At 42.1% G+C, this 25,373-nt stretch overlaps 2 protein-coding genes across 2 annotated transcripts; one reads left to right on the plus strand and one right to left on the minus strand.

Moving 5' to 3' along the window:
• Nucleotides 1-9,272: 9,272 nt before the first annotated feature.
• Acrc (acidic repeat containing) lies at nt 9,273-17,324 on the plus strand. Its single transcript, XM_013031616.1, has 5 exons — nt 9,273-9,394; nt 13,018-13,162; nt 14,780-14,918; nt 15,855-16,059; nt 16,493-17,324. The coding sequence occupies exons 1-5, from the start codon at nt 9,273-9,275 to the stop codon at nt 16,749-16,751; spliced, it is 870 nt and encodes a 289-aa protein (XP_012887070.1). The 3' UTR covers nt 16,752-17,324.
• Nucleotides 17,325-20,365: 3,041 nt separating this feature from the next.
• Nucleotides 20,366-23,445, minus strand: Cxcr3 (chemokine (C-X-C motif) receptor 3). The gene is made up of 2 exons (XM_013031647.1): nt 23,361-23,445; nt 20,366-21,931 (listed from the first exon to the last, which is right to left on the minus strand). Exons 1-2 carry the CDS (start codon nt 23,370-23,372, stop codon nt 20,843-20,845), a joined length of 1,101 nt encoding a protein of 366 aa, XP_012887101.1. The 5' UTR covers nt 23,373-23,445; the 3' UTR covers nt 20,366-20,842.
• Nucleotides 23,446-25,373: the final 1,928 nt, after the last annotated feature.

The following is a 25,373-nucleotide window of genomic DNA, read 5'->3' on the forward strand; positions in this document are numbered from 1 at the left end:
CAGGTCTCAGCCTTCTTAGTAGCTAGGATTTCAGACATGAGCCACTGGCACCCAGCTAGATTTATTTATTTATTTTTTGGTCAGTCATGGGGCTTGGCTTGAACTCTGGGCCTGGGCACTATCCCTGAGCTCTTTAGCTCAAAGCTAGCACTCTACCACTTGAGCCACAGTGCCACTTCCAGCATTTTCTGTTTATGTGGTGCTGAGGAATTGAATCCAGGGCCTCATGCATGCCAGGCAAGCACAAAATAATAAGTTTTGGGGATGATGGATGTCTGTGTATTTGTATATACATGTATATCATGTATATTTGTACAAATACATGTACATGATTAATAGACAATCCTTAATAACTAATTGGATTTTCATAAAAGAGCTATGTGAATATCTGAAAGTGATTTGAGGAACAGAAGTGAGTGAAAAAGAATGGGTGGATTGGGACTATGAGTTGGGCACTGTTGACTTAATACCTGTAGTCCTAGTTACTGACAAGGATAAAATGCAGAGGATATATTGAGGCCAGCCAATTGTTTGAGGCCCCAATTTCAAATGCTAATACTTCCCAAAAAACCAACAACAAGAAAAATGTATGTCATAGTTGTCATATACTACTTGGAAAATATAAGAAGGTAGTGAAGTTCAACCTACTTCAATTAGTAGGGCCAGGGATATGCTAAAGAGGTACTTGGTCATTTTACTCTGGATGATGCAAGGACGTTTCTGGGTGTGACTCCAGTTAGAGCAGTTTGTGTTACACCCTGCCATCAGAGTGGGGTACTGGTTTCTGACTGCAAAATGGTACTAAGGAGAACTTTCTGTGCTCTAAGGTAGACTGTCTCAACTGTCACTCTGCATCCTTGTCAGACAACATCGCTAAGCTAATGATAAGGAGTAAAGTGAAATAGACATTTCTCTGCCATGATTTTCTCCAGTACTGTTAGAATAGTAACTGAGAAAATGCCTAGTTTTTACTTCACACAGAACACATATTTCCATCTAAAAGGATGTATGAAAAGGGGAAAGATGCATAGAAAGATGGAAAATCAGATGTAATGGAAAGTCTGAATAGTTTCAAAGAAAAAAATCAAGTTACTGTAGAGAAAAGACAATATTGCAAGGGGTCTTCTTATCTTGTTCATTCTAGGAAAGGTGGGAATTGCCATAAAGAGAAAAATGTATTCAGATCTCTCTCTCTCTCTCTCTCTCTCTCTCTCTCTCTCTCTCTCTCTCTCTCGTCTCATTGATCAGGCATACCATTGTTGAATCTGATGATGAACTCTTCCAAAAGTCAAAGAAAACTAAGATAAACAAGCAAAGCAGAGAAGGCAAGTATACTTCTACCTTTGAGTAATAGATGAGCTCTGAAGTTTGTTTTTTTGTTGTTGTTGTTGTTGTTTGTCGGGCCTGAACTCTGGGCCTCAGCTCTTCAGCTCAAGGCTAGTATTCTACCACTAGAGCCACAACACCACTTCTGGCTTTTTCTGCTTATGTGGTGCTGAGGAATCAAACCCAGGGCCTCATGCATGCGAGGCAAGCGCTCTACCACTGAGCCACCTACCCAGCCTTGCACAGCAGTTTTCATGATCCACAAGACTGAACTTTGAGTTTATAATCCCATTGTAGTCAATGGCACCGTTTGTTTTTCCATATGTACTGGAGATGTATGTGGCTGGGTTCCAAGCACCCCAGATCCATTTCCTACCACAACAGCAATTGTTTATGCTGCCTTAGAACTAGAGTGTCCCCTACTGAAGACTTCTTACCTATCTAAGGCTCCACCCTAAAAGCAGAATGGAGAAGTGAAGAGCTGAGACTGAGAACATGGGAGCTGTTCTTTTGCACTCTCAGTTTCTTTTTTACCCTTTACATGTGGGGATCATATGAAGAGAAAGGGGTCAGGCCTCGGCCCCACCTTCTTCTACCTTACCAGAGACTTGTGAGCTATGTTTTCAACTGTGCCATGTTCTATCTATCTATCTATCTATCTATCTATCTATCTATCTATCTATCTATCTATCTATCTATCTATCTATCTATCTATCTATCTATCTATCTATCCATCTATCCATCTATACATCTATCTATACATCTATCTGTCTATCTATTTTTGCTGGTCCTGAGGCTTGAACTCAGGGCCTGGGCACTGTCTCCGAGCTTCTTTTGCTCAAGGCTAGAACTCTACCACTTCTTGCTTTTTCTGAGTAGTTTATTGGAGATAAGAATCTCATGGACTTTTCTTCCTGGGCTGGCTTTGAACTGCAGTTCTCAGATCTCAGTCTCCTGAGTAGGCATGTACCACTAGTGCCCAGCTACCATCTATTTTTTAAAAACATTTTTATTATTAAGTACTTGGGAAGGGACTGGGAAGGTGTCTCAGTGGTAGAGTGCTTGCCTTGCATGCATGAGGCCCTGGGTTCGATTCCACAGCACCACATAAGCAGAAAAGGCCGGAAGTGGCGCTGTAGCTCAAGTGGTAGAATGTTAACGTTGAGCTGAAGAGTTGAGAGACAGTGCCCTGGCCCAGAGTTCAGGCCCCACAATCAACAAAAAAAAAAGTTCTTGTGAAAAGATGTTATAAGTCTGTAAGTCAGGTTATGAATATAATGCATCTTGATCAATGTCATCCTTTACATCATTCTCTTTTTCCCCTTCCCATACCTACCTACAGGTTATATAGTTTAATTTTTATGAAATATGTATTGAATATAATGACTGCATTTGCTCATCCTTCCCTCTATTTGTGTCTCACTCCTCCCCAAACATACTTGTTTGTGTATATGTATAAAACCCTGTATATGTTATCAGGTATGTTTGTATTTTAGGTCTAGCTTCTACATATGAGACAAAATATATGCCATTTATCTCTCTGAGCCTGAATTACTTCACTTAGCATAATTTTTCTAGGTCCATCCATTTCCTTACAAATGACATAATTCTTTCTGATAGAATAATAAAATTCCACTGTGTATACATATACTACATGTTCTTGATCCACATATCTATTGTAGGGCATTTGGGCTGTTTCCATAACTTGGCTATTGTGAATAATGCAGCAAAAAACATGGATGTACAAGTTTCTTTATCATATCCTGATTTGTAATGCTCTAAGTAGATGCCCAAGCATGGTATTGCTGGATCATAGAGTAGTTTTGTGTTTTGGTTTTTGAGCAAACTCTATGCCACATTCCATAGTGGTTATAGCAGTTTACATTTCCAACAATAATGTAATAGGGTTTCCCCCTCTGTCTATCTCCTCCATAATTTCTTATTGTTCTTATTCTTATTCTTGATGCTGACCAGGCTTGAACTTGGGGTTTGGTCACTGTCCCTGACCTATTTCACTCAAGGCTAGTGCTCTACCATGGTACTTCAGCTACAGTGTTATTTCTGATTTTTTTTTTTTTTTTGCCAGTCGTGGGGCTTGAACTTTGGGCTTGGGCGCTGCCCCTCAGCTCTTCAGCTCAAGGCAAGTGCTCTACTGCTTGAGCCACAGTGCCACTTCCAGCATTTTCTGTTTATGTGGTTTATTGGAGATAAGAGTCTCATGGACTTTTCCTGCCCGGGCTGGCTTTGAACCGCGATCCTCAGATCTCAGCCTCCTGAGTAGCTAGGATTACAGGTGTGAGCCACCAGTGCCCGGCTTATTTCTGAATTTTTTGGTGGTTAATTGGAGATATCAGGCTCACAGATTTTTCTGTCCAAGCTGGCTTTGAACTGCCATCCTCAGACCCTAGCCTTCTGAATCGCTAAGGTTATAGGCTTGAGCCACCTGCACCCAATTCAATATTATTTGTATTTACATTTTCTTTCTTTTTTGGGGTGGGGGGGGTCGAGTCGTAGGGCCTGAACTCTGGGCCTGGGCACTGTCCCTCAGCTCTTCAACTCAAGGCTAGCACTCTACCACTTGAGCCACAGTGCCACTTCCGGCTTTTTTTCTTTTTATGTGGTGCTGGGGAATCGAACCCAGAGCCTCATGCACGCAAGGCAAGCGCTCTACCACTGAGCCACCTTTCTAGCCCCTGTATTTACATTTTCTTTATGGCCAGGGATGTTGAGCATTTCCTCATATGTTTATTGTCTATTCTTGCTTCTTTTCTATTTAGCTCATTTGCCCATTAATTAATTGGGCTATTGATTTTGAAGGAGGGTTAATTATAGAGCTCTTTGTATATTCTGGATATTTGGCCACTGTTGGATATATAACTGGAAGAGATCTTCTCCCAATCTATAGAGTGTCCTTTTCAGATATCAGCTATTACTTCCATAGCTGTATAAGCTAGGGAGTACCAGAAATGTAGCCAACATATAATGACAAAATATGTAACAGTCTTTTCTAAATTATAGAACTTTAACTTGATGCAAAAGAAACTCCACTTTTTCTTATTTTGCTATGGAATAGTGAATATACCCAAGTATACAGACTCCTACTTGAGAAACATTGAACAAGTATATCATGCTATTTAGAGAATGTGACTTGCCACTGATCTTTGATTGTTCTTTCACATGTCACTGCTTTCAGTAAAATAATAGTAATAAAGAAGACAAACAGGGGAAAACAGCATGAAGTAAGCAAGATTCTTAACTGTGACTTTTTTTTTGGTTGGTCGTAGGGCTTGAACTCTGGGCTTGGGCGCTGTCCCTGTGCTCTTCAGCTCAAGGTGAGTGCTCTACCGTTTGAGCCAGAGCACCACTTCGGTTTTTGAGTGGGTTTATTGGAGATAAGAGTCTCATGGACTTTCCTGCCTGGGCTGGCTTTGAACCGCAATCCTCAGATCTCAGCCTCCCGAGTAGTTAGGATTACAGCCGTGAGCCACCAGCTCCTGGCTTTAACTGTGACTTTTAATATCACATTGTCCAGCTTGTTGAATTTGTCCTTAGTAATGTGACATGTGTGAGGAAGAGGTATAGGGAATATACAGAGAATATACTTTTTTTATTGTGAAAATACTGTACAGAGGGGTTACAATTACATGGGCAAGATAATGAGTACATTTCTTATCATGCATTGTAGCTTCCCCTTTTGTTTCCCCTTCCCATCCCTTTCCATCCTCCCCACCCCCCCCACCAGGATCTTCCTATCTGAGTACTCCAATCTGGGTACTGATGACCGTAACAATTTTTATATTCCTGAGCTAATGGAAGGGAATTTCCATGATAAGGGCCAAGTTTCCTAAAATAAAAGCAAGGATATGGATTTGTTGTCTTCCAGTATAATTCATCTGATAATAACATTGAGAAGCTGGGCTGGTGGCTCACACCTGTAATCCTAGCTACTGAGGAGGCTGAGATCTGAGGATCTCGGTTTAAAGCCAGCCCCGGCAGGAAAGTCCATGAAACTCTTATCTCCAATCAACCACCAGAAAACCGAAAGTGACAGTGTAGCTCAAGTGGTAGAGTGCTTACCTTGAGCTGAAGAGCTGAGGGACAGCGTTCATGCTCAGAGTTCAAGCCCTACAACCGACCAAAAAAAAACATTGAGAAACAGGATCTTGGTTAAAATCTTGGTCAATCACCAAATGATCCTGAGGATAACCTAGAAATTGTGTTGAGGAGCACAAGGAAAAGGAAGGAAAAACCCCCTTCAAAGATATGTGTGACTCCTGCTGAATGAAGTAAGTCTATTCCTGAGAATATGGCCATCAGCCCAAGTGTATCTGCTGTACCTTACTTGCTTGATGTACTTGTGGTCTGACTGCATATTCTGCAGGCTCCTGAACCATTGTAGCAACCTCCTAGCAGAAGTTGGGTGAGTTCCTTCCAGTAGAAAGTGTCCGTAGAAATGTGGGATGCATACCATACATTGTCTTTCTTAGAGTTCATTTCTAAGTTTTTGCTGTTTTTCTTCTCTGGAGGGATTTCTTCCTGCATCTTTTGTTCTGAGTATATGCCCTTATTCACTTTTCCCTTCTGTTTTACCTCTCTTATTCCCGCCTTCTCATTTTCCCTTAATCTACCTGCTTTGTGTGTGTGTGTGTGTGTGTGTGTGTGTGTGTGTGTGTGTGTGTGTGTTCCTTTATGAAGCCATAGAGTGACAACTTGCTCCTGGGCTCTGAACCTTGTGAAGTCTTTTCAGATGCACTAATCATGATCATAGTATTGAATCATCATTCTAAGCCTGTTCTAAGTAGCTCCTTCACAAGGGTGATCTTCTTCATCTAATCAAGGTCAAAGCCTTTCTCAGAGTCTAGCTTCATGATTGGCATGTGTCATATGTTTAATAAATTCCTTAAGTAAAGGAATGAGTGACAATAATGCTTAGTTTCTAAGCCTCTGGTAGTATTACTAGCAATGTGGGTAGAGATGAAGGCAAAAGGATCAGGCTTGCAGATTGAATGAAGGTGTTGCTGAAGGTATGCATTATGTAACTCCACTCCTTATGCCTCTGTGTGTCTCCTTGACCGACATAGCCTCTAAAGACATAGTTCTTTTTCCGTGACAGCTGCCTGGCTTGCTGCACTGGTGTCTCAGTGATCCTCTAGACAGAGTCACCAAAAAACTTTAATACATAGTTTTGTTGATAGATAGATGGGTCTTGTGCTTGACTGGGAGTTCCCCTTTCTCTTAGTTAATTGATGGCACTAATTTTCTTATGATCCTTTCAGCTGGTGAAGGACAGAAACCTATGCTTTTAATGAAGAAAGCCGACAATGATGAAGTTGAAAAAATTGACACTGAGTATGTACTGTTCATTCCTAATCACATGGGCATTGGTTACATACTTGTTGTTCTCTATTCAGCAGTCCACTGGCCACAGGTGGCATCTTCAGGGGGATAGGAATGTCATTGGGGAAACAGAGCTTATTTTCTATAACTGAGCAATGGCAGAGAAATTTGTGTGCTACGTGTGAAACCCTGCTATCAGAGTGGGCTTTTGACTGCAGAGTGATGCTGAGAAAACCTATGTGCTGTAAGGTACACTCTCTCAACTGTTGCTTTCTATCTTTGTCATACAACTGCATGTCTATTTGTAGATTTTCCTTGCCCTGTTTTTTCCCCCAGTACTGCTGAGAGAGTGCCCAGTTTATACTTAACACAGAACAGATATCTACTTTAGAAAGTATGTGCAAAAAGGGAAAGATAGGGCCTGGGAATGTGGCTTAGTGGTAGAGTGCTTGCCTAGCATGCATGAAACCCTGAGTTCGATTCCTTAGTACTACATAAACAGAAAAAGCCAGAAACAGCACTGTGGTTCAAGTTGTAGAGTGCTAGCCTTGGCCAAAAGAAGCAGGGACAGTGTCCTCAGTTCAAGCCCCAGGACTGGCAAAAAAAGGAAAAAGTGCATAGAAAGATAGAAAATCAGGAGTAATGGAAAGTCTGAATAGTTACAAGAAGGAAACTGAATTACTGTGGGGAAAAGACCAAATACTGGCAAGAAGTTAATTATTCTAGAAGATGCTATGAAGAGAATAGGTATTTAGATTTCTATTTCTTTTCTTTTCATGTTCTATTGCTTAGGAATATGAAGATCGACTCAGAATGTGGTGAAGAAAATTTCCAAATGACCAAATATATGATATGCACTATAAGCACTGAAGGCAAGTATACTTCTTTCTTAGAGTAGTAGGTGAGCTCTGAAGCCTTAGTCACTAGCAGTTTTGAATCCCAGTAGACAAAGTTGGGGTTTATAATCTCCTGGTAACCAGTGCTACCATTTTTCTCTCCATGTGCAGAATGTGGATCTGCAGATCCATTTCTTACCACAGCAGCAACTGTGGAGCCTCCAAATTAGAGACAATGAACTTAACAGTTTGTATACTCCTGAGCTAATAGAATTGTCAGTCAAGTTTTCTCAAATAAAAGTGAGGTGGATGGATTTGCTGTCTCACATTACAATTCACCTGATAATAACATTGAGAAGCAGGATCTTGGTGAAAATCTTGGCCAAAATCTGAGGCTTGGTTAGATATAACTGGTGAAAAGTTGTTAGCTGATGAAGTTTCTATGTGTGAAGTACAGTGACCAAGGAAAAGGAAGGAAAATGAAATATGTGTGATACCTGTTAGCCAAGTATGTTTTTCCCAAGGCCTGTAGCCATTTGGCCAAGTGTATCTGCTGTGATTTATTTGCTTGGTGTGCCTGTGGTAAGGCTCCAGGCTGCCTGTCCTGCCTATAAACTGAACTATTAGAGCAAGCTGGTAAGAACAATTAGATTTGGCCACCCTAGTGGAAAGGATCTTTCTAGAAATATGGGAGCATCTGTGTGTTTCCCTTTTTAAATATTTTACAGTTTTAGTATACAATGTGTTCCCCATCAATCTCATCTACCACACTCCTTTATCTTTTTTCTTCCTTTCCTAAAACAAATTTAAAAAGTTTCATTATATTTTATTATACATGCAAACCATTACAATATTTCTGCATGTATTCATGCTTCAGTATTTTATTATTTTTTTCCTACACCTCCCTGCAGTGCTTTGTCTCTTGATCTTTTTTTTTCCCTGAGGGTTCTATTTTTGTTTCCTTCTGCTTTCTCTCCTTTTCCTCTTTTCTCCTTCCTTTCTCCCTTCCTTTCTTCCTTTCTTCTTTTCTTCCATTCTCATTTCCACCTTTTCTACTTCCCTCCTCTCTCCTTCTCTCCCCTCTCCTTCCCTTCCCCTTTCCCTCCTTCCCTCCTTCCCTCCTTCCTCCCTCCTTTCCTTCCTTCCTTTCTTCCTTCCTTCCTCCATCTGTTTTTGAACTTTATCCCATTTTTTTTGTAAGACTTCATGATATTGGCAGATTCTCTATGAAGCCATACATTACAGCTGGTCCTCCCTCCTGGGTTCTCAATCTTTTAGAATCTCTTCAGTGTTGAATAATGATCCTTAGTCTATTCTCCCAGTAGTTTCTTCACAGGAGGAATCTTCATCTTAAGTGAGACTAAAGTCTCTCTTAGGTTCTAGATAGATGATTTGCATGTAACAGTGTCCATTACATTCCTTAAGTAAAGAAAGGAGTGACAATTATTCTTGGTTCTTATCCTCTGGTAATTAGTGGCAATGTGAGTGGAGATGAAGGTAGAAGTAAAGGTACTGTCTAGGGTATGAGTTATATCATCCTACTCCTTATGCCCCTGTGTGCCTCAGTGGCCCACATAACCTAGCCTCTAAGGACATAATCATCAGTTCTTGTGACAGAGCTTACCCAGCTCACTGTACTGGTGTTTTCAGTGATTCCATTGACAAAGTCAACCAGAAGACAATATGCAGCAATACACAACTTTTATACATAAGTCTCTTGATGGATGGATGTCCTGTGGGGGCTCCTCCTGGGCTTACTTTTCTCTTTGATTGATGGTACAAACTTTGATTGATGGTACTAATTTTCTTATTATCCTTTCAGTTGACAGAGGACAAATACCTAAGATTTTAATGAAGATACCCAGCAATGATAACACTGCAAAATGTGGCAATGAGTATGTACTGTTCATTCGTAATCACACAGGCATTATTTGCATCCTTGTTCTCTGTTCAGCAGTCCACTGGTACAGGAAGCATCTCCAAGAGGATAAAGGAGTGTCATTGGGGAAACAGGGCTTGGTTTCTAAAACTTGAGTGGGGAGAGACATGTCAGGGCCTACAGGCCACCTGCCAGTTTCCCTCCTCCCTCTTTTGTACAGCAGCCTAGTGGTGGACTGGGTGTGGCTATTCTGCCAAGATCCCTGCAGCTACTTGGCAGAGTAGGCCCTTTCTGCCCTCACAACAGCTCTGACCTCTGAGGATTCCTTTGTCTGTAAATTCAGCTCATAGATTTGTGTGTAGCCAAATGAGAGACTTCTTTCAGCTAAGAACAATCTGGTGGTCACAAGTTTGCTCTATATCAAGACAAATGCAATGGAGGTGTCCAGAAGGTAGGGCTGACCTGTTCTTTTCACCTGCTGGAATTGGAGCAAGGGATGTCAAGGATGTCTTCCAGGTTTTCCAAGTGCTTTCTACGAACCCAGTCACTCACTGCTATGTAGATTTTTATGTTTGTTTTGTGTTCCTTTATTTTGTTTTACTGTTTGCAATTTTGGAGATGGAATTCAGGTCTTCTGCATTCTTCCAAGCACTCCACCACTGAGCTATGTCATCAATCTCCTGTGAAATATCAAAGATCAAATATCACATAGTGAAATTAATTGGGTTTAGTCCTTCTACCAACTTTCATTTTTGGTGCTAAGGATTGACCCCAAGGGCCTCTGGCTTGCTAGACAATCGATCTACTTCTGAAGCCCCCCCTTTTTTTTTGAAAATTATCTTGCACTAGTTATATAGAAGAGGATTCCATTGTTATATTTCCACATTTTTTTAATATTTTGTTTTTACATAGCATCCTACTGCTATTTTTGCCTGGGCTGGCCTCAAACTGGAGAATCTCCTGTTTCTGCATCCCAGAAATATACAGGCAAACGCCATCATACTCAGTTTCATTCCCTTATTTTTATTAAACTCTTATTACTGAAAATAACTGATTACTTAGGTTAAAGACATAGTAATAATTAAAACAATCCAGACATTCTTTTTTTTTCTTTTCTTTTTTTTGGGTCTGGTCGTGGGGCCTGGGCGCTGTCCCTCAGCTCTTCAGCTCAAGGCTAATGCTCTACCACTTGAGCCACATTGCGACTTCCAGCTTTTTTCTTTTTGCTTATGTGGTGCTGAGGAGTCAAACCCAGGTCCTCATGCATGCAAGGCAAGCGCTCTACCACTGAGCCACCTTCCCAGCCCCAGATATTCTTTTTTTTCACTTAGATTCCAGGAACTTTTTACTTTTCCCTTATGAAGTTTTCTAAATAGCAGAATTCTCTCTTTGTTTTTACTTCTATTTAGGATTAATTCATACTTACATCTGAATTACCATACAAGAGAAGCAATATAAAGACTTTTATGTTGTATATTTATGATCATTTTTTGTTTTGCATTGTTTTGTTTTGTAGTTCTAATGATGGCACCCAGGGCCTAATACATGTGTGGCAAACACTACTACTAAAGTTCACTCTCATCCTGTATATAACTATTAACTCTTGTTTTTGCATAAAGATATATCTTAAGAAGGCCAAGGGAGGGCTGGGAAGGTGGCTCAGTGGTAGAGTGCTTGCCTTGCATGCATGAGGCCCTGGGTTCCATTCCTCAGCACCACATCAGCAAAAAGAAAAAAGCCGGAAGTGGCGCTGTGGCTCAAGTGGTAGAGCACTAGCCTTGAGCTGAAGAGCTGAGGGACAGTGCCCAGGCCCAGAGTTCAGGCCCCACGACTGGACCCCCCCAAAAAAAAAGAAGGCCAAGGGAAAATGTAGCATGGTAGGCATTGGGGCCTCAGCAATTTTAAGTATCTTCTCTGGATTCCTAGGTGCATATTAAATCACTTTGCATATAGAGATGGATATCTTGGGTCATATCTAGGTTGCTTTGGTAGAGACTATGACAAAAGAAAGGAGAAGCCTGTTTGGACTCTTTCCTGTTCTTTTGTCAGTGTTTGACTTCCTGTTTTATTTAGTATTATTCCTATGCAGTCTGCTTGCTGGTTGTAGGATCTGTTGTATCCAGAGTAGAGTCTTATTTGTTCCTCTGATGTGGGGATGATAAGCCTGCAGTGAACTACTTAGGCCTTGAGGATGAAATTTATTTTTCAAAGCCAGTTTTGTTTGAGCACACACTAGAATTATGTTATTTGCTGAATCCTGAGATGCTTCAGGTTCTCCTGTGCCCCCTTTTCTGATGCAAATTTGCTTTCAAAATTAAATAATTGCCCACTGTGATCCATGTCAGACTTTGAGATGAAGAATCTTTGCCTTGTCTAGTACTTTTCCTTTTTCCTCACAACCAATAAATACAAATGTGGATGCAAAGGAGTTCTTTGCAAATGATAAAAATCCATGCAGGGGGCGGGGGTGGGGTGTGTGTGTGTGGGAACGGCTGGGAAGGTGGCTTAGTGGTAGAGTGCTTGCCTTGCATGCAAGAGGCCCTGGCACCACATAAGCAGAAAAAGCCAGGAGTGACACTGTGGCTCAAATGGTAGAGCCTTGAGCTGAAGAGCTGAGGGACAGCGCCCAGGCCCAGAGTTCAGGCCCCATGGCCACCACCACCACCACCACCAAAATCCATGCAGATTGTTGTTCTCAATAGAAATGGAACTAGGCTGTGGGAAAAGAAGTTGTGCTTACATGAGTGTGGGAAATCAGAGCTTGTGAGAAATCACAATTTGCGTCCAAGGGATGTTGGAGTTGTACACTTTGGTCACAGTGAAAATGGTAGCTAGAAATAAGAAGCTAGGACCAGGTATACCTGGACCTTGGATGTCAGCCCAAGTGGTCATGGAAAATCAAACGGGTATGTTAATTGGAATGTGACCTAGAAAGGCAAATCTGGAGGAGTGTTAGAGTTAGATTAGAAGAAAAAGAGCCTGGTAGGGGAAAAACAAAGGAGGAGGCAACAATGCTTGATAAAAAAATGTATTCATTACCTTGCTCATGTAACTATAACCCCTCTGTACAGTATTTTCACAATAAAAAAAGCTTACTAAAAAAAAGTAAAAGAGCCTGGCAGTAAGCATAGTTAGAGAATATGTTGTATCAGAGCATAACAGGGAGAAAAGGAACTTGAGCTTGGGAAGGAGAAGCTAGCTTAAAGATACGATAGGAAGTAAATATTAGTTTGTCTCTGTGCCCAGCTGAACATGGAGTAAAGATCAAAGTGAATTAAAAATGCCTCTGAGGTTTTCAACCAATTACAACAGAAGTTTGATAATTGAGCATATTGTGCTGGAGGTTGTGTGAGAGTTGGAAATTTGCATTGGGCAATTAATTGCAAATTTAGAGGTTAGATATCAGGATGGCTTGAGACTACAGCTGCGGGCAAGGGGCTCAGTCCTGTTGAGGTTGAAACTAGGCTTCATATCTCTGAGAAAAGGCAACCATTGGAAGCTTGGGAAACACCCTTATATAAGGAGCTGGAAGGAAGAAGTAGTAGCAGGTTTTCGGTCTCTCTTGGTCTGACTTTTATGCATAAATCCTTCTACTTATTTCTCTAGCTATGTAAAACTCAGTTGAATTCACCTTTGCAGGAAATCTACATGCAAAATACCTGGATGCTTCTTTCATGAAATTGAAAAGTTAAAACAATATTCGGGAAGGAATTTCAAGCACAATAAAAATGAACTGACTCAGAGAATCTATGAACTGGCTAATACTACCATCTTTGATGACAAGGTAGAACCAGTGAATAAGCATTTTTTGACTACCTCCTGTATGCTATCATTCTTGAGTGCTATATACTGTGTAAACCATATACATGTCATGTCCTGGAGAAGTGTCAGTTTTGATAGCAAGATGAGATGGGCATATGAAATGGAGACTATATTGGAGTTTAGCTATATGAGAAAGATGGTTGTTACAGTGGGCAACCAGGGGAAGAATGACTGAAAGCCTTAATATTCAGAAAGTAAGGTTGGCCTGGAGGAAGTGAGATTTCTGGTTTTTGAAGTAGCAAGAACAATAGTGACAAGGGAGAAGTCTTGAGGTTTCACTACCTGGAAGAGAGGGTTCAAATTGAAGGATCATCAGAAAGAACTGTGTGAACTTAGGCAAGTCTCTAACCTCAGTTTGCCTGTTTTGTCATCTCTAAAATGAAGCAAATAGCAATATAGTTGTCCCTTTATATCTTTAGGGGACTAGTCCTAGTAGTCCTATCAAATAACAGAATCCACATGCTCAAATTTCTTACAAAAATGACACAGTATTTGTTTATAACTTACATATCTACATATATACTTTAAATATTTGTACATTACACACAATGGGAATACAATGAGAACAGTACACAAATAATCATACTTTATTGCTTGGAGAATAATGGTAAGGGGAAAATTGATACATGTAGAACAGATGCTGTTTCTTTTTAAAATATTTTTTTGTCTGCAGGCAGTTAAATCCATGATTTGGAATCCATGGCTATGAAGAGCCAATTGTTCTTATTACTTCAGAAGTGTGAGGCCTTCCATCGGGCCTAGGGCATAGTAAGCTCTATTAGTTTTAGGTAGTAAAGGACCAGGTAATAGGTGACTTTGGGAATCAGCTTGGGAGAGATATTTATTTATTTTACTGGGAATTGAACTCAGGACTTCATGCTTGCTGGGCAATTGCTCTACCACTTCAGCCATAGTCCCAGCCCTTTTTGCTTTAGTTATTGTTTAGAAAGTGTCTTGTCCTTTATACCTTTTGCTTTATACCTGTTAGACCATAATCCTTCCAAACTTCCTGAGTAGTTAGGATGACAGGCTTGAGCCACCGTGCCCTGTCTCATTTCCTCTCTCTTTTTTTTCTTTTCTTTTTGCTTATGTGGTGCTGAGGAATCGAACCCAGGGCCTCATGCATGCAAGGCAAGCGCTCTACCACGGAGCCACCTTTCCAGCACTCCCTGTCTCATTTCCTATGCATTGTCCTTACCTGAATTTCAGCTTGGCTTTCATTCTGCCTGGAATGTTTAGATTTGTGTGCCTTTTGGATAGATTTCTCCCCAACTTATTCTGAGCCAAGAACCTAGAGAATAAAGTGTCTTACTTTTCATTAAAGAAAAACTCTTGAGCCGGGCGTCGGTGGCTCATGCCTGTAATCCTAGCTACTCAGGAGGCTGAGATCTGAGGATCGTGCTTCAAAGCCAGCCCGGGCAGGAAAGTCCATGAAACCCTTATCTCCAATAAACCACCAGAAAGAGCTGAGAGACAGCACTCAGGTCCAGAGTTCAAGCCCCACAACAACAACAACAACAAAAATCTCATTACTAGTTTCTGGTCTGCTTAGAATTTTCTGATTTCTTTTCATTCTCAGCTTCCAAAGAAAATAGAAATCATTTGGAATAAAAAGATGCTGCACACTGCTGGCTTGTGTATTGCAAATGAGATTCAGAACCTGAAGAAGGAGCGCTATGCCAGGATTCATATTTCTTTGAAAGTCTGTGACTCTGCAGGTAATAAGCATGGCAGCTTTATTACTTTTTTCTTTTTTGTTTGAGTACTAGAAGTTGAACTCAAGGCCTCACGCTTACTGAACAAAATGCTCTACCACTTGACCTAAACTTTTCTCTGCACCTTTCTGGTGGTTAATTGGAGGTAAGAGTCTCATGGACTTTCCTTCCCAGGCTGTCTTTGAACCATGATCCTCAGATCTCAGCCTCCTGAGTAGCTAGGATTACAAGCATGAGCCACCAGTGCCGGTGGAAACTTTTTTTTTTTTGAGATGGGGTCTTGCTATGTTGTACAGGATAGTTTTAAGCTTTAGAGCTCAAGTGATTGTCTGGCTTCAGCTCCCAAGTAGCTTGAATTATAGTCATATGCTACCCTCACCCAGTTTTGAATGACTTTTCTTTCTAAATCCACTTGAGTTATAGTCATATTATACCCTCACCCAGTTTTGGATGATTTTTCTTTATAAATCAAATCAGTCATTAAAATTTTATTTTGCTGAACTTTGATCCACATCTGACCTCGGAACCTCTTTCCTGACCAGATCACCATAGCTGTACTTTAGCAATTGTTCCCCTCCCCTTCTGTCTGGAGGTAAGAAACCAACTCTTGCCACAAATACTTTTAGCAGTGCCCTATTAAAAAATGAGCACATGGGAGCTCCTCAAAAGACCAGTTCACCTAAGCTTCTACTGTTAACAAAATTAGTTCGATGTAGATGGAAGTTTCACTTTCAGAATCCTGGGAAGGTTACATTCAGTACTGCCTTTACACACAAACTTGCACACTCGCATGCACACACACACAAAACACACACACACACACACACACACACAATACCTTTTTGTTATGTGGAGGTGAAAATTAAGGGATTGTTGGGTAGCAGGCTAGAAGATCATTGGTTTTAATGCTCATGGTTGTTTTTTCATTTCTCTTCCAAGTTCGAATCCGGGATACCTTAATACATGAAATATGCCATGTAGCTTCCTGGCTGATTGATGGTGTCCAAGATTCTCATGGTGATTCATGGAAATTTTATGCTAAAAAATGCAATGAGATACACCCAGAGCTGCCCATGATCACCCGGTGCCACAACTATAGGATTAACTACAAAATTTATTATGAATGTATTCAGTGCAGTGCCAGGTAAGACCTTTCTCAGACTTTTTTTTTTTGTAGTAGTGGGGTTTCAATTCAAGGCCTCAAGCCTGCTAGGTAGATGATGTTTTACCACTTGAGCTATGATCCCAGCACTTTTTTGCTTTTGTTATTTTTCGGGTAGGGTCTCATGTTTTTGCCTGGGGCTGTGATCCTTCTATATATGGCTTTCCATGTAGGTGATTTGACAGTTTCTTTGACTGAGATGAGGGTCTTAAACCCCGTTCCTCCTAATCTCCTGCTCCTAAGACTTTTTCCAATTATTTTTCACTCTGACATCCAAGTGATTTTTGATTCCAGTGGCTACTAGGGATACCACACTCAGAAAAATTGCTTTGAGCCCACGGCTGTCATGTTGGAGATGATAGTGAGGCTTAGTGACTCATTCCTTTGTTGTGTGATTATCTTTTTTCCTTATTAGAGTTGGCCGCTACACCAAATCATTGAACACCGAACGTTTTCTCTGCACCAGATGCAAAGGCACTCTTGTCATGGTTCCATTACTGCGGAAAGATGGAACCCCCATTCAGCCCTATGTGAGACCATTTGCCATGTATGTGAAGCAGAATTACAGAAAGGTGATGCATGAGATGCCCCATTACTTCCATGGGGATGTGATGAAAAAGCTGAGCAAGGATTATATTGCCGAGAAAAAAGAAAAATCCTTAAACTTGTTTTAGAGTACATTTTTATAAGCTGAAATTTTTACTAACCAGAAATTTTTAGAAAAAAATCTGTTTCTGTTAAGAGTAGAATTTTAAGTACGTTTTTGGGTTCATATTATTATTGACGGTTATTCTTGACTGAGGGCTAACCAGTCTGAAGCCCTTTAGGTGTACCTTAGGTGTTAACTTTACATATCTTTAACATGTAGAACAAAACAGAAGAAAAGTAAGGTTCAAGAATGAGTGGAAAGAGAATAAGTTGTAGCACTTTGCAGTCAGGGTTGCTAGTGCATATAACCTGTTTCGCTTACCCCACATAGAAAAAGCAAATGTGTTTTATGAGTTGAGTTGCTGATGACTTTGAGTGAAGCTGTCTGGTTTCAAGAATGGTGGATTAAGAGAATGAGAACAATACTGGAAAGAGAAAACATTGCAGCACTTTACAATCAGGGCTGCTAATACAATAACCTGTTTCACTTACCCTGTGTGGAAAAAGCAAACATGTTTTGTGAGTTGAGTTTCTGGTGACTTTGAGTGAAGCTATCTGGGCCATGTAATTACGAAAAAATAAATGTTTTCTGCATTTCACTCTGTGTTTTTTTATTTCTGTGACTGACCACAAAAGTTTCAGTATATTCCTTATATTTAGATGATATCCAGGATGTGGATTGAACTCAATATTGCATTTGTTTCCTCTGATTGCCACAACATAGTGGTTGAAAATAGCACAGATGTATTTTCTTACATTTCTAGAGATCAAGAGACTGAAATGAGATACCCTAGAGTAAAATCAAGGTGTTGATTGGACTATGTTCTTTTCTGGAGGTTCCAGGGGAGAACCCATTTCCTTGCTTTTGCAGCTCCCAGAGGCCACCCACAGTCCTTGATTTATAGCTCCTTCTTCCACCTTAAAAGCCAGAAACATCTTTTCTTTCCCTTTTATTTTTTATTTTTTTTTTACTTTTTACTTTTTCTTTTTTTTAATAAGTTTTTTATTGTGAAAATACTGTACAGAGGGGTTACAATTACATGAGCAAGGTAATGAGTACATTTCTTATCAAGCATTGTTGTCTCCTCCTTTGTTTTTCCCCTACCCTCCATTCCCTCCCATCTCCACAGCTACATTCCCCAGGCCCCCCCTTTTTCCCCCTTTTTATGTCCCTCTTTTACTTCTAAGGAACCTTGTGATAACATTGGGTCCAATTAATCCAGAAAAATCTTATTTTAAAATCAGCTGGTTAGCAACCTCAGTTCCTTTTACCATATCTTGTTGTTGTTGGTGGTGGTGGTAGTGGTTTGTGTGTGTGTGTGTGTTTTGAGAAAGTCTTGCTATGTAGCCCAGCTGCCAGTCAGAATGGGTCATGCTCCAGTTTTTTCCTCCACTGACAGAGGCCCCAGCACCTGCTGTAGAAAAATGGTCCCAACAACTTTACTGAGTGGCCTACATGTCAATGACTGTTAGTAAGTTATTGACAGCCCTGTTGCTTTTCTTTAAGCCCAATGCCATTTCCATAGTAAGAACCTGCATCACCTCTCATGTCACTTGAATGACCCACACAACTTTCTGACCAAACTTTGGTCCATCACATGATCTCAAACTACCTTTCAGTTTTATTTTCAACCTTTCCTCTGTCTGAACCCTTAAGTGCAGCCAGTTGGGACCACTGATAATGCTCCCCCAATATGCATTGCCCTTTTCAGCCTTTCCATCTTTGCTACTATGCTCCCTTCTGACGAGAAGTACTGTCTTCTTTTCACCCTTGGAAATGATACTTGCCCTCCAGGTCTCCAGGATGCACACCAAAGGTCCCCAACATTCATGCTTTGAGTCCTGGGCTCACTATGCCTTGTGGCACAGGTGGCTGGGTATTAACTACTTTTTATTGTTATTATAAAGGTGATATACAGAGGGGTTACAGTTAACATAAATTAGGTCTTTTTGTACAATGCCACCCCATTCCCTTGCTCCAAGTTTTTCCCTAACATCCCATCCACAAGATATATGGTTCAACAAAATGTCTAGTGAGTACCACTGCTACATTTGTTCAGCCTTTGTCCATTCATTTCTGTGTTGCCCTTTTCCTCCCAAAGACAGATAAATGAACAAACAAGACAAAGAAAACAAAAACAGCAACAAGAAACACTCTTGTTTCCATTTCTTGAAGTTCATTTCAATCTTAAATATTTTTTTTATGGTGAGATGTACAAGTATTAAGCCTTTTTGTTCCTCTCCTAACAATATCCTCCTTTGGTCTCACTATGTGTGAACGCCTAAAGTCTTGCATAATTTATCATGTCCCAGTGTGTTTTAGTTCTAGCTTCCACATACGAGAGAAAACATATACCATTTGTCTCTCTGAGCTTGGCTTACTTCACTTAATATGATTTATTTTAGGTCCATCTGTTTCCCTGAAAATGATATAATCATTTTCTTTCTCATGGGTGAGTAAAACACCATGTATACATGTACCACAGTTTTTGACCCACTCATCTATTATAGGGCACCTTAGCTGTTTCCATAGCTTGGCTATGGTGAATAGTTTAGCAATGAACATGGATGTGCAAGTGTCTTTATGGTATCCTGGCTTGTGAATTTGGCTCTGTAGATACTCAGGAGTGGTGGTATGGATGGGTCGTAGGGAAGATCTATGGTTAACTTTTTTAAGGAACCTCTAGACTGTCCAGAGTGGTGGTACTAATTTCCATTCCTACCAACAGTACAATAGGGTTCCTTTCCCCCTCCCCATTCTTGTCAACATTTGTTGTTGCTTGAATTCACAAGGGTAAGATGGAATGTCGGATTTGTTTTGACTTGCATTTCCTTTATGGCTAGGGATGATGAGCATTTTCTCCTGTGTTTCTTTGCTATTCTTACCTTTTCTGAGAAGTCTTTCCTTAGTTCCTTTGTTCATTTAGTAATTGATGTATTAGCTTCGGGAGAGGTTAGTTTATTCAGCTCCTGGTATATATTGGATATTAAGCCTTTGTCTGATATATTGCTGGTAAAGATCTTCTCCCAGTCTGTTGGCTATCTTTCTAGTTTAGTGACTATGTCCTTTGCTGTGCAGAAACTTTTTATTCTGATGTAATCCCATTTTTCAAGTCTCTCTTCTATCTGCTGTGCCCCTGGGACTCTTCAAAAAATTTCTGCCTTTGCCTATGCCTATGTCTATGCATTCTAATGTTTCTCCTACTCCCTCTAGCAGTAATTTAAAAGTTTCAGGTCTGATGTTGAGGTCTTTGATCCACTTTGAGTTGATATGAGTGCATGATGACAAACTGGAATCCACTTTTAGTTTTCTGCATATGGATACCCAGTTGGTATTACTACTTTTCAATGCACCTTTTCTGCTAGCCTGAACTTTTAGAGTACAGGGACTTAAGTCATACATTTGGTGGTCCCTTCACTAGAGTGTGACCAGATTGTCCAAACAGCCAGCTGCTCATTGCTCACTGTCAACACCCAGGCCCATGGGGGTGCCCACCAGCACCACCAGATAGGTAATAAGGGATCCCAACAGAAGGCAAAAGAGTGCCAAGAAGAGCAGAGAAAAAGCTACAGAAATGTTAATAGGCAGGATGGGCTGACAGACAGAGGGCCAGACAGGGAGAAGCAGGAAGAGCATTCCTGAGCTCAGTCAGGATTGACTAGAATAATGACTGCCAGTATACCTTGGTCCAATTAGCATTTTATTGAAAAGTTTTAAGCATAATTTTGGTTAAAGGTGAACAGAGAGCAAATGGAAAAGTCTTGGGGACCATATTAAAAGTCTTAGGCTGAAGCAGAGGCCTGGACCTCTGCTGTTTGTCTCATATTCCTTGCATATGGGGAAGGCCAAGCTCTACTTACTAATTAGCAAGTAGAAGAGCATTAGCGACCCAGGCAGGCATCTCTGAAGTGGCAGGATGGGGATTTATAGCTAAGGAACAGCAGTGGAGCCATTCCCACTGTTCTGGGACTGCCAGTGAGTTCCGGAAGCAAGGTGTGGGACAGCCAGAGCCAGCTCAGCAGTCGAGGGAGGGAGGACCCTGAGTGTGTGCATGTGTGCATGGGAATGTGTGTAGGGGATTAGGGTACATGGGTAAAAGGGCATACCCATCCAGCTTCACAAGCCTGAATAGGAAGCTTCTGTGGTTTCAGACCAGGATGAATCCTTGCGGGAAGATGATGGTTGCTGCTGGAGCCTTCTCTGGTTAGAGCAGCCCAGGCGCATGAGTAGCATCCACATTCGCTCTCTGAACTTGACTCCCACAAAGGCATAGAGTAGTGGGTTAAGGCAGCAGTGCATGTAACCCATTCCTGAGGTGATTGATTTGGCTATATCTACCCGGCTTTCTCGGCCACAGTTGCGGGCCAAGGCCCCCAGGTCCATGAGAGTGTCCACCAGCACCACCAGGTGATAGGGGGTCCAGCAGAGAGCATAGGCCACCACTACTACCACCACTAGTCTCATGGCTCGCAAGCGCCGTTGGCCTCTGGAGACAAGTAGCACAGCCAGGATACGGGCATAGCAGTAAGCCATGACTAGCAGGGGCAGCAGGAAACCAGCTACCAGCTGTAGTCCCTGCAGAGCCCTTCGGCCTACCAGCCGGAAGTTGTGCTGGCAGTAGGTGGCATTGAGTCGCTCGTCATATTGGGCTGACAGGAAGATGAAGTCTGGGAGGGCAAAGATCAGGCAGAGCCCCCAGACAACAACACAAGTAAGAGTCACACGGGTTGGGGGCCCCCGGCGGTAGAGCTGGGTGGCATGCACTATGTTCAGGTAGCGATCAAAGCTGATGCAGGCCAGCAGCAGAGCCCCTGAATAGAAGTTGATGTTGAAGAGGGCACCTGCCACTTTACACAGGATGGAGCCAAAGACCCACTGGACAGCAGCAGCCACTGCCCAGAGTGGCAGTGTCAGTACCAGCAGTATATCAGCCACAGCCAGGTGGAGCAGAAAGGTATCAGTACTGCTGAGGACTGCGCGCTGGCTCAGCAGCACAGTTGCCACGATGCCATTGCCTAGCAGCCCCAACAGAAAGAGGAGGCTATAGAGGGCAGGGAGGAAGGCCCTGTCAAAGTTCAGACTGAAATCCTGTGGACAGGACACACAGCAGCTGTCACTCTCATTTTCTCCATAGTCATAGGAAGAGCTATAGTTTTCCAAATAGAAGGCCAAGTCTGAGGCTTCTAATGTTTGCCGTTCGATCACCTGCAGGAGGGAGTAAAGAGGGAAAGGAGGCTAGGCCTTGTAAAAAAAGAAAAGCCTGGAATCTGCCTCACCCCTATTATGACTTCTCTGATGAGCAAATTGCTCTGTAAGGCATGCCCCAAGGGAATTGTCACCACTTTTCTTCCAGGGCTGACCCTTCTGATGGTGACATTCCTTCTCATAGGTTGCACTGTCTTTCCCTGGTGTGCTGTCCTATGTGCTTACGGATTTTGGGCAGGTAGAAGAGCTTCCCTCCCAGGCCCAGATCCTCTTGGTGCTCTCTCTCAGCACAGCTTGCTGGCCTCAGTGTTCAGGCTACATCTAATTCGACACCTTCTACATTGCTTCTCCAGTTACTGGCCTTCCTCTTTTCACCTTTTATCTGAAGGCTCCAACTTTCTGCCCCATTTTTAGGCCTCTACAAATCACCGTCCTCCTCCCTGCTTTCTACCTTGTGCTTACCTGCCCTACACAGGCAGAGCACCTGTTTAGTCTTCTATTGGGCTCCCTCACACAGCTCTAGTAGAAATTTATTCTTTGGTTGGTACTGGGATTTGAACTCAGAGACTTGTTTTTACCAGGCAAGTGCTCTTCCACTCAAGCCACACCTCCAGCTTCCTTCTCCCTTTTGTGAGATGAGGTCTAAATATGATACTTAGGCTAGTCTCAAATTCCTGGACTCAATGACCGTCTTGCTTCTACATCCTAAGTAGCTGGGACTGCAGTAACCTACCACCGTGCTTGACTAGCAGAACCTTTTTTTTTTGGTGCCAATCCTGGGGCTTGAACTGTCCTTGAGCTATTTTGCTCAAAGCTAACACTTACCACTTGAGCCACTGCTCCATTCTGGTTTCTCTCTCCCTCTCCCTTCCCCCCTCTCTCTCTGTCTCTCCCTCTCTGTCTCTCCTCTCTCTCTTTCTCACTTGCGTGTTCTCTCTCTCTCTCTCTCTCTCTCTAGCTGGCTTTGAACTATGATTCTCAGACCTCAGCCTCCTGAATAGCTAGGACTATATGTGTAAACCTCTGGTGCTCAGCCAGAAATATTTTTTATACCCACCCACAACCACCAACTCCATCTCCAACACACAGCCCATAACCACCCCAGAGCATCAGGCCTCCCCAGTGCCAATTCCATAGAGCACATGAGATCCAGAATGCCAAGTCAGAACTGAAGGGAACCTTAGAGGTCACCAAAGTTGAGCCTCTCCCAACTCTCTATATTTCACAGATTAGGCACTAAAGCTAGAAAAGGAGGAGACTGACCTGTGGTTAGTGGCCACTTAGGTTTTCAATTTCCCATCTACTGTTCCTACTACAAAGAATCCTGAAGCCTCCACCTGCTTCCTCAGCACTCTAGTGCAGCCTATCCATGTGTCCTAGAATGGCCTCTTGGAGTTGTGGTTTGTCCCGGATGAGCAGCGGCACTTACCTCAGGGGCCATGACTAGGCTGGTGCTCCGACTGCTGAGGTTGTGTGCTGCCTGCCCCTCTACCTTGGCGCTTGTGGTTGGGAACTTGCAGTGCACAGAGGAAGTGAAGGTTTCATGGTTCTCAGCACAGCCTCTTCCAGAGGATTAGTAACAGTCAACCTCCCTGGCTCCAGGCTATCGAGGTCCTATGAAATAATTTCTGTGGCCAGGTGAAACTGCTCTGGTCATACAAACTTGGGACTGTTGCTGATTCTGAGGTCCTTTACCTACCCAATATGGTTCATATATAAGCAGTTCTAAGAGCAGCAGAAATTTTTATTCAATAGTCAATGAATGATGAAGTGAAGCTCATACTATAAAGGTACATATCCCCATGTAGGTTTGGGTTTAGATTTTCACCAGGGTTCTAGGAGGGGAGGAATGGGGAACAGTATGCTGTCAATAAGCTTTTTATAAGAAGAGAGATTTCCATGGAGCTGGGAAGGTGGCTCAGTGGTAGAGCGCTTGCCTTGCATGCATAAGGCCCTGGGTTCAATTCCTCAGCACCACATAAGCAAAAAGAAAAAAGCCGGAAGTGGCATTGTGGCTCAAGTGGAGAGTGCTAGCCTTGAGCTGAAGAGCTGAGGGACAGCGCCCAGGCCCAGAGTTCAGGCCCCACAACCAGACCCCCCCCCAAAAAAAGAGAAATTTCCAGGAATTCATATGCTACCTCTTTTTTTTCGTTAACATCAGGGTTCAGTCTGGTGACAGAAACAGAAAGGCTTCGTCCTAGGAAAGGGCATGGGGTGTCAGGGTGGGGGCAATTCTTTTGAGGAGAAAGAGCTGAAGGAGAAACCACACTGTGGGGGAAGTAGAAAGCAGCCCTGTTGCCAGGTTCAAGAATTGCTTTTCTACAGTGGTCTCTCTCTAATAAGTTAAACAGGTTCATCCATCTCGGGTCTTGGCATGCTTGTGTTGTCTGTAAAAGAGGATTAGCTCTCTTAAAAATTAGCTGGGCACCATAGCTCCTGTCTATAATCCTGGCTACTCAGGAGACTGAAATTTTGAGGATCAGAGTTTAAAGACAATCCAGGAAAAACATCTGAGAAACTCCATCTCAAACTAACCAGAAAAATGAATATGTGCTTCAAGTGATAGAGTGCCACCTTTAAGAAAGCTTGAGCAAGAGTGCAAGGCTCTGAGTTCAAGCCCATTACACACAAAAAAACCCGTTTACTGAAACTGACCTGTGGATTTACTTTATTGAAATGTGTACTTTTGTATTAACTTTTCAAACTTAAAAAAATTGTTTCTTGGAGATAGATGTTGCTATGTAGCCCAGGCTAGCCTCAAATTCTTGGCTAAGATTTAAAATATTTTACTGAGCCAGGAGCTAGTGATTGATTCACTCTTACAATTCTAGCTACTTTGGGGGCTAAGAGCAGAGAATCACACATTCAAAGCCAGTCTAGGCAGAAAAGCCTGTGAGTCTTATCTCCAGTTAACCAACAAAAAGCTGAAGGTAGAGTCACAGCTCAAGTGGTAGAGTTCCAGCCTTGAGTGAAAAAGCTGAGGGATGGCGCCCAGGCCCTGAATTCAAGCCTCAGTACTGGCAGAAAAACAAATAAATATATAAATAAATATTTTAACAAAATTCTTCACACTAAATCTAGTTCTTTACCATCATTCTTTCCAGCTCATCAACAGAAAAAAGAAAGGTCATGAATCCAGTCATGTTCCTGCTTTGAGCTAGATGTGGATTTAGATGGACAGTGTCTTATTTCTACCACACAGATCCCTTGGGATTTGGTGGGTTACTCTCATGGATAAAGATTTGTAAAGGGGAAAGGCTTTCATCAAATAGTTCAGGCACGGGGCTGGGAAGGTGGCTCAGTGGTAGAGCGCTTGCCTTGCATGCCAGAGGCCCTGGGTTCGATTCCTCAGCACCACATAAGCAAAAGAGAAAAAAAGCCGGAAGTGGCGCTGTGGCTCAAGTGGTAGAGCGCTAGCCTTGAGCTGAAGAGCTGAGGGACA

The sequence above is a fragment of the Dipodomys ordii genome, unplaced genomic scaffold, assembly GCF_000151885.1.
Source record: "Dipodomys ordii isolate 6190 unplaced genomic scaffold, Dord_2.0 Scaffold142, whole genome shotgun sequence".
NCBI lineage: Eukaryota > Metazoa > Chordata > Mammalia > Rodentia > Heteromyidae > Dipodomys > Dipodomys ordii.